The 9,899-nt window shown below is 41.3% G+C and overlaps 1 protein-coding gene and 1 long non-coding RNA gene across 2 annotated transcripts in view; one reads left to right on the forward strand and one right to left on the reverse strand.

The window, feature by feature from the left end:
• Positions 1 to 3,786, forward strand: part of LOC116041580 — a 4,016-nt gene extending 230 nt beyond the window's left edge. The window contains exon 3 of the long non-coding RNA XR_004103617.2: positions 3,607 to 3,786. This is a non-coding gene — a long non-coding RNA (uncharacterized LOC116041580). The remainder of the gene's footprint in view (positions 1 to 3,606) is intronic.
• Positions 3,787 to 6,132: 2,346 nt separating this feature from the next.
• On the reverse strand, positions 6,133 to 7,866 carry LOC116033995 (trace amine-associated receptor 7e-like). Its single transcript, XM_031280163.2, has 2 exons — positions 7,360 to 7,866; positions 6,133 to 6,994 (listed from the first exon to the last, which is right to left on the reverse strand). The coding sequence occupies exons 1-2, from the start codon at positions 7,524 to 7,526 to the stop codon at positions 6,178 to 6,180; spliced, it is 984 nt and encodes a 327-aa protein (XP_031136023.1). The 5' UTR covers positions 7,527 to 7,866; the 3' UTR covers positions 6,133 to 6,177.
• Positions 7,867 to 9,899: the final 2,033 nt, after the last annotated feature.

Raw genomic sequence — 9,899 nt, forward strand, 5'->3', positions numbered from 1 at the left:
AAAATTTCATTTGATATCAGTTGGTACCAATCCGGGGACTCCCACTACACAGGCAAGCCCACATAAATAATCAGAGACGAGGTTGGTTTGGGGAACTCAAAATTATTTATTATAAACCAAAAAAGACAATGTTCAGTTGAACGTAACTGTAAAAATAAGTTAAAACAGAACCAATTTAATAAAAACAAAACAACCAAAAATACAAAACACAGTAGGAGAGGAGAATTTCATTAAAATAAAAACTATTAAAGTGGAAACTATTTAAGTGGTTACAGTGGTTATCATGGGTGGATCATATAACAAAAAACAAGGACTACAACTGAACACAACATGCACATATCAAAATAAGCCCAAATAACACACTAAAACCATGCAATGTTACTAGTAAAATCAGCCAGTTATACGTCACCACCTCTACAAATAACTCAAGCAACTACTAGGTTTCGAAAATCTCAGGCCAGATTAAAAGTCACTAAACCTAATGCACAATATACAAATGAAATGAACTCTCCTCAATACAAACATAAAACCCCCTCGTAACAATAAACAAACAGGCAAAGGTTCCAATACAGATAAGTTAAAATTAATAAAACAGGTAAGCTAAGTGAGTAAGTGAAAAACTCAGACTAGGCAAAACAGCAGCGGCGCTGTGCACTGCACAGACAGAAAAAAACAAAGGTCAATTGGAAGGCGGGCAGTCGGACTCAATGAGCAATCTGATTGGTGGATTGCTAACCCAGAAATGACGAGCGGGATGACTAACGCCTCTCAAAATCTGACAAAAATCTTTTAAACTGACCTTTGTCGATCTGAAATGAAGACATATTCAGCAACTGCATGGCCTATTTCTCGCTTAAAATGTTGTCAGAAACACATTTCAACTATTTTCGTAAAGTATGAACTCGTATTCCGAACGAGCCACCATTATGGTCTGGCTTTGAAATTTGGGAGAAGCCAGACCCACTTGACGTGTTCGTCCAATCAGCTGCCAGTTTTCATTTTTTGCGTGACAATACAGATTAGCGTTATGCTGTTATGGAGACATATTATGTCCAGAGCAGACTGTATCTGCTTTTGGGGTGCAGGGGGCACTCCTAAGGACATTTTATGACTCTGTGGTGGCATCAGCCATTCTCTATGGCAGTGGCGGTTTTTGGCACGGGCGAACTGGGCAGTCGCCCGGGGCGGCATTTTTTCATGTCACATGGTGGGCGGCACGAGAACTTAAAAAAAATAATAATAATAATATGCACCGCGAAGCAGTTTTCTGTTATCTACCTTTTCACTGTGTGGGGAATTGGCAAATTGGCGCCCCCTTGCAGCTGCAGGCGCACTGCTTGCACCCCCTACTTTCACAATAAAATGGACTAGTCCATAACGGTGCGGAGCCTGGCGCGAAAGGTAAACACACGGTGACAGAAGAACTCGGAAGTACACAGAGAGAGAGAGATGGAGCAAGACGAGTCTAAACCTTTCTTTTATGTCAATGGTCTAAATGCGAAAATGAAACAAAGTTACCCAAGCGGCTCAAATAAAAGAAAAAAGCGAAAAGACATGTTTTCGGCAGTAGCAGGACCTTCATCAGCTCCTGTGGCTGATGGTAGTGGTGGTGGTATCGGCGGCAGTGGCAGTGGCATGCACAGTGAGGAGGAGACTCAGGAGGAGAGAGACAGAGATGAGGGAGTGAGGGTAGAACCTGCGGTAAGCACAACTCCCCTTAAAACACTTAGTCCCTTGATAAAACTGAGCCAAAAACTGAGTGTTGGACAAAACACTACAACAATAAAAGACGTAGGCATGCTTTACTGTATGATTGCATTAGTAGCCTATGTAAACGTTGCACATCATGCAAACTTTCTTAACGAGAATTGTAGCTTTTCTAAAGAAAAAATATATAATAAATATATATATAAATCAAACAAGCTATATATATATATATAGCTTGTTTTATGATTCATGAGGAGTATACCGTTTTATTAATTTATTAATCTTGTTTTTTATTAATTGTTTTTAATATTGTATATATTGTTGGCACATTTATGTATATAGTGTATATTTATTTTAAGTTCTGATAACCTATACTGTCATATTTTGTGCAAAAATTTGTTCATTGTGGAGATTCTTCATCTTAAAAAGTGTGTTTCCTGTTGCAATTGCAAATAGTTACATAACTGGATTCTCTTAAGTGTGTTTTTCAAATGCTCTAATGAAGGATTTGTGCAATTGAGAAATATAATTTTCTCTTTCACTTATGTTGTTGGGGGGGGGGGGGTGCGCTTGAAGGGGGTGTCGCCCTGGGTGTAATTCAATGTAGAACCGCCCCTGCTCTATGGAGTGGTCTGAATCGCAGTGGCAGACAGGAAAAGACTGGACAGGCTGATTAAGAAGGCCAGCTCTGTTCTTGGTTGCCCTCTTGACGCCGGGGAGGTGGTGGCAGACAGGAGGATAGTGGCTAAATTATCCTCCACGATGGACGACTCCTCCCACCCCATGAAGGACACTGTCAGCACTGAACAGCTCCTTCAGGGACAGGCTGCTGCACCCGCACTGTGTCATGGAGAGATACCGCAGGTCTTTCCTGCCTGCTGCTGTCAGACTCTACAATCAGCACTGCTCCCAGTAGACCACATGGACAAAACACACACACCAGAACTGATAAAACGTGCAATAAAACATGTGACTGTGCAAAACTGTAAATACATTTTACTATTTTAATATGTATTCTCTTTAATTATATTTATTATTGTGTGTTAACATGTGTCTTCTACTTTTCCTCTTATCCTTTGCTGCTGCAACAGTGTAAATTTCCCCATTGTGGGATTCATAAAGGATTTTGAATCTGGAATCGCTGAGCACTTTATACCGTGGATTCTTCAAGACGCGTGATAAGTTCAAGAATGGGAACATTTCTATTTTCTAGTGACACCTGTGTTTTTAGTCACACCTGTGACACCTGTCTATAGCCTAATTTGATCCTACAGTGTTGTATAAAATAAAAACATAAAATATATACTATCTCTTGCAACACATACATTATGATCAGGTAACTAAGTGGTCTTGAAGAGAATTTTCTTTTTCTGTCTCTCATTTTGAGTCTTGACTAGTCCAGGGGCCTGCACTACAAAGCAAGATTTGGGGATACCGAGGTAACTTCTGGTTCAACCCAGGGTTTGGTGTATCACGTCGGTGGATCACTTGTTACCGGGTTAAATTGCCGTGGTAACTTATGCTGAACACCTAACCTCGGGAGCAGGTTATGTTGGAGATTAGAGAACATCCGGTATAAAAGCACCACCTACTGACCAATCAATACTCGGTTGATAACGGCGTCACCGTTCTTAGAAGATCCAGTGGAGCTCGGTGCGCGGAGAGAGAGAGGTGCGCTCATAACAGAGACCGACAAAACCCGTTAACATTCCCTGATGGGTGCCTTTATGAAAGATATAGATTTATAAGCGGAGGGAATTACGCATCTTTGTTGTCTTGAGCCGTATATTGCCAATGCGACACATCGGTTTGAATGTTTTTATTTACATATTTTATTTGCTCCCACGATCTCGTAACTGCCAGGGTTGCTACTTAAATAAGAAGCAACAACATTTATAGCAGGGATGTCAAACTCTATTTCACTAAGGGCCACACTGGAAAATGAGAATCACATCAAGGGCCAGACATGTATAGTTTATTGACATGCTTTTATATAGTCGAAAGAGTCAAATGTCTTTGAATGTATTATTACATGTCTCAAATAGCTTTCTTACTTACAGTTTGTTCCACATAAAACCCTAAAAACGTCAGGAGAAATGTTCCCTAGCCATCATAGAATTTAGTCAAGCAAACAATCATTATGATTAAATTTTTTTTTAAGCATTATCTTTTGGCCATTTTCAGCCTTTATTTTGATAGGACAGCAGAAGACGTGAAAGGGAAGAGAGGGGGGGAATGACATGCAGTAAAGGGGCGCAGGTCGGAGTCAAACCTGGGCCCGCTGCACCGAGGAGTAAACCTCTATATATGGGTGCCCGCTCTACCAACTGAGCTATCCGGGCGCCCATGATTACATTTTTAATAGGCTACCCGTCTCACACCTGTTTCACATGTTTGAATATGCAAACTCTCCGGGACTGTGGGAATTTATGAGTCTCAGAGTTGGCAAATCTGCCAAATTCTGCTTTAAGTTTCACGTAATTACAGTCTGAAAAACTGTTTCCCATCCTTTTGGTTTGGCGCACAACAAGGCGGGCAATAATTTATTGTGAATCTAAATCTATTTGTGGGCCTGATCAAATCATGACACGTGTGGTTTATAGAATGAAAGTGTAATTATGGTCAAATCTTCTGCCTGACTGATGAGGAAGTGATATTGATAAATCTTGTAATTTACACATTTACAGCATCGTCAATTTTTGCCAGCTTTCCTTCCTGGGTTAGGAAGCAGCGACTGAATTGCTTTTTGCTTATAAAACTGTGTAAGTAAAATAAATAAAATATAAGTCAAGAGCTCCATCTTCTGGCAAGTCAGCAGAGCATTTCATGAATAACTGTGGCAGTTTAAGTGTGCAGATAATGTAGCTCTACACTGAACAATAATTGTTGCATGGCACAAGCTGCCATTCTAAGGGTGTTTTAGCAGGCATCTATCATCCAAGTGGACCGAAAAGCGGACCAACAAAAAAAAGACTCAGGCTTTAACACCTGCCTCATTTAGTTTGGTTGAATCACACTAGTGTTGGTTTTCCCCCTTGGTGCGGTTCGTTTGGGCAGGTTTGAATGCAGCAATCACACTCAGATGCCCAGGAGTATGAAGGCTAATAACACACCTAAACAATCAAGTACTTTTTCATCATAATTAACCCTTGTCCTAGTTTCTCTCTGACTTTAATGAATCCCTCCCTTCCTGCCCCTATTTACAGACGCGACACCTTTCTGGATGACGTCACATTAACTGCCAGCAAAAGTTGTACAACTGCTTTTTTTTAATTCAACAAAGCCCTACTGCCTCAACAGAGTGGCCCTATTTAAATGAATGAAAGGGCTGCATTTTTTCCACACAATGTTGTCTAAATGCAGCTTCATACATCTGAAATGCCTATCACTTAGTGAGAATTAGGGAGGATTGGAAAACGGCCAATAAGAGTATCTGGTTCTGTCTGTTTAACTGATTAATGCCCTGCAGGCTTGCAACCCCTGGTGACCCGTGTTCTTAGAGACACGGTAATCAGATTCTCTCAACACCCCCCCACCCCTCTGTAGCTTTTACTGTTACTGTAGTTTTATTTTTTTTTCTGTTTCACCATATCATTATTGTCTCTTGTTGTTTTTCTTGACCAGTCCAGGACATGGAGTTAAATTATGAATATGTCTTGTTCATTATATTTCATGCAACTTGAAATTAAATGAATGCCATTAAATGTGATCATTTTTCTAATAAAAATGATTTTAAATGGCAACCCATCACATTCGCATAATTTGTCTAAAATGAGTTAAATGTAACTGATATTATCTGATGAAGTGTGAATAATCCTGTCTTTTAAAAGTACCTGTTCTTTAACTTGTTGCCCAAAGAACTTTATAGTGCTTTAAATATGTGTGTCATATAGACAACAAATGTGATGCAGGGATCAAACATGAATGGCACTAAAGTGAAAAAACAACTTTTCTCCCTGAGCTGAAAGAGAACATGATCTTTTGTGCTGACAGTTGTATCTGATAAACAACAGCTGATGGTTTTCTCTACTTGACGGGAAAGTGTGGCTGTTCAGGGCTATCTTTTTTCTCTGTGAAACAGGAGCCCAGCAGGCCTGTACTTTATGTTAGCAACAAAATGGACACAAATCACAGAGATGATGCTTTGACCAAACATAGAGCCATAAGTTCAAAGCTGTAGCTGTGAAATGTTTCCATCAAAAGGAAAAACGGTCCCCTTGGAAGAAAACATCCTTCATAAGTGTCAGTGAAATTAAAACTTGCATTAAACCGGGTGATTAGCTAGAAACAGGATATGGTGCTTAGGACTCTTAGCAGAGAGGAAAAGTGCACAACAAACAATAGCTGAAACACAGGTCTTTTAATTGATGAGTAATCACATCTTCACTTTCTGTATTTGTTAACGCACTCACTGAACAGCAGGAACATATTCATTCATTTATCCTTAGACCAAGTCTGATCTCAGCCTCTCTACAGCATGTTGGTCTCAGAGGAGCCAGGCTGCAGTATCTGAAGAGTTACAATGAGTTTAACTGCTTTTCTAAACCAGGGGTACAAGAAGGCATAGATCACAGGGTTTAGACAAGAGTTTAAAAAATACAGAATGAGTATAAACGGTTTAATTAAAGCTGTTTTGCTGTTGTCATCTACCCATGTTACGACATAATATGGGCAGAAACACATTAGAAACACAAGTACAAGAACACCAAGATTCCTGGCTGCTTTCAGCTCTGATTTCTTTGCCTTTGGAGTCACTGAATGCTGGAGTGTGACAGCTGTAATGTGAGAGCGCATGGCACGAGCCTGAGACACAGCCACGGCAAATATTCTCAGATACAGAGCTATGATGACAGTAACTGGAACAATAAAGGTAACTAAAAGATCAAAAAACACTGAGATGCTATCAGTGTTCAACAAACATTCTCCGTAGCAGAATTGATCAATATCTGTTTGAGTCGGAAGATCCTTTACAAAGTGAAGGCTGTAGGAAACAGAACAGAGCCAACACAGACAAACACAGAATTTAACTCTTCTTGCAGTGACTTTAGTGGTGTAATGCAGAGGGTCACAAATAGCCACATAACGGTCAACTGATATGAGCACTATGTCACCTATTGAGGCTGAGGGAATGTTGAATGAAAGAAGAGTATACGTAGCACACACAAAGTCACCAAGAAACCAGCAGGATGTTTTTCTGAGAACTTCTGCGGGCATCAGCACAAGGCCCACTAGAAGGTCTGAGACAGCCAGAGAGAGGAGGAGGATGTTGGTGGGTGTGTGGAGCTGCCTGGAGGGAAAGAGAAAAGCACAACTTAACCAACAACAGTGACAAACAACCAAAACCAGTATCTCAACATGAAAATACAAATCCACATGAGTTTGTATATATATATCCGTTCCACCACATCAGTAGTTACCATATTTTTACGTGTAGACAGTTAAAATGACTTGGTTGAGGTCACGATGGACAGAAAGCAATGCTTAGCATTGGTAAGAGAGTGGACATTAACAACAGTCTCTGGCATCAAAGTCAGACATTTGGAGCAACATTATTCAATACTAACTCAATGACAATTCTTTTAAATTTACAGCAGCTGTTCACATTTTTAAGTTACAAATCCTGTAGAGAGAAGCTGAGAAGTTAATATCTGCCTGAAGTGTGAGATAGAGATGATGATGAGCAGGTTGAGAGTCACAGTGATCAGAGAGATGGAGTAGAACACATTGGTAACTGTTTGGGGCCAAGGAGACAAGGGCTTCCTGCAGGAGGTGTTTGGGAACTGTGGAAAGCAGAGCTGGGCTCCGTCCTCAACCTCCATCTGCAGAGATCTGCAGATAGCTGCAGCTCTGGCAGCTTTCTGAACAAACCTGAGTCATGTAACTGAATTATCTCTCTCACATTCTCTTCATCCCCTCCTCTTTCTCAGTCCCTGTTTGACTGTGATGCCCCTCCTCCCTCACTCTGCACATCCCACCATCATCATTGCTCTCTCTGTAACCCTGCCTTTCTCACTGTCTCTCTATCCAATCTCTCTTTTGTCATTTTCTACACTTGTTTCCTTTCTTTTGTCCTATTTTTTGTTTTACAGATTACTTTTCAAGTTACTAAAACAGTAGTCTTGCAATGCCAGCTCTATCTCTACAGCCCTTTGGAGAACAGTCTGGCATTTGCATTTCTTTAACCCAATCACAATTGACTCGGGAGGCGCTAAGCTTTGTATGCAGAGATGGTTGTTAAATAGGTGTTGGTTTGGTAAATATGGTAGGACTGTATTAGGAATGATGTAGTTAATATGGGTGTATCACTGGGGTGTCGGTCAGAACAGAAAGGAGTCAATGTCATTCAATCCAGAACTTTACATGAGTTGTTGAAGGATTTACACAGCACAGCAAAGCACAACAGAGTACACTTTTGGCATGTACCAATGACGATGATGATGATGTTTATATAGTCATCTATGTGTAGAATATATGTGTTTCCTTGTATGTGTGGTCTGAAATAAACAAGAACAAACAAGAAAGTACATGTCTGTTAATTTCCCATTATCAAGTTAACTAAGCATTTGCATTAATAGAGAATAAACTGACATTTCTGTACTATAGTGGCTAATTCTAATGGCACAACAGTATTTACAAGCGAAATGCAATACAACAGTGCCACCTAGTGGCTAACTTAATTAACATTAGAATGCACGCAAAAGGCTCTGGAATTTTCCACAAACGTGCCCACTAATCTAATTACAAATGCGCCACATCGTACACATAGCATACATCGTCAGGAACAGGTTTAATAAGGCAAAATAATGTCACATCCAAATGCTAACATAGGGCAGATATAAAATAGATTACAGTTTAAGTGGATACCAACATTAATCACGAACTACAAGGGTTTACAAAATGAAATAATCTCCGTGAATGCGAGGTTCTATTGACTCGCGCTAAACATGTATCTAAGCAAACTACGTGACGATACTCAAACATATCTCACATACAATGCTCCAAGGTATCTAAACATATAGAAATTACACCAAACAACTCACTTTTCAGCAATGACGCACACATCACACACTCAGCTGTTGTCTCCCTCTCGCTCTGCTGTGCATCAACCTTGAGGTGACGGTTGGAATGCTCATACTGAAGCATGCGCACAGGCACGACCTTTCCAACAAAGCCATCCCCAAATTTGTGTCCAAATTTGTGCCATGGAAAGGCCGCCTAGGGTCCATCTGGATCATCGAGGTTACCGCCATGGTCTTGATCCTCCGGCAGCACAATCAGGCGGGTGATGGGTCGGGTGTAAACTGTCTTATCTGTCTCTTATCTGCACTTCAACAGTCCTCACTCGACCATCAGGGCCCGGAAAGACCTTGGTGACCTTTCCTATTGGCCATAATGAGCGTGGTAACTGGTGATCGATTAGCATCACTACTGTACCAACCTCGACGTCTGTAGAAGGATTCTGCCACTTCCTTCTGGTTTGCAGTCCAAGCAGGTAATGTTTGATGAATGCTGTCCAGAACCTGTCTGCCAACACCTGGGAATGTCTCCACCTCCTCTTGCCCAACAGTTCAGATTCCGGATATACAATTTGGGGTAAGGAACCATCTGGCTGCCCCATAAGAAGGCAACTAGGTGTTACTGGATCGGGATCCGCCAGGTCTGCGGAAACATATCCAAGGGGCTTGGAGTTTAGAATGGCCTCAATCTCCGTAAAGACAGTCCTGAGGACTTCTTCTGTGATGGAGTCTGAGCGTGGCGTAGAGTGCTGCCTTAACTGACCGGATCTCTCGCTCCCACGCTCCGCCAAAATGTGGGGCAGCAGGAGGGTTAAAATGAAAACTGATCTGCTGCTTGGCAAGGTGTTGTTGTAGATGAGGGCTAAGTTGATTGTAGGCCTCTTTTAGTTTAGTTTCTCCCCCACGGAAGTTAGTGCCTTGGTCAGAGTATAACTCTGCGGGTTAACCACTGCGGGCAATGAACCTTCGAAAAGCCATGAGGAAGGCGTCACTATCGATAGAGGTAAGGATCTCCAGATGCACGGCTCTTGTAATAAGGCATTTAAACAGGAGGCCCCACCTCTTTTCATTACGGCGCCCCACCTTGATTAGGAAGGTGCCAAAGCAATCCATTCCACATGAATGAAATGCTTGTTTGAACAGCCTGAGTCGAGGAGGAGGAAGGTCCATAATTTT

The sequence above is a fragment of the Sander lucioperca genome, chromosome 8 (genome assembly GCF_008315115.2).
Source record: "Sander lucioperca isolate FBNREF2018 chromosome 8, SLUC_FBN_1.2, whole genome shotgun sequence".
Taxonomy (NCBI): Eukaryota; Metazoa; Chordata; class Actinopteri; order Perciformes; family Percidae; genus Sander; species Sander lucioperca.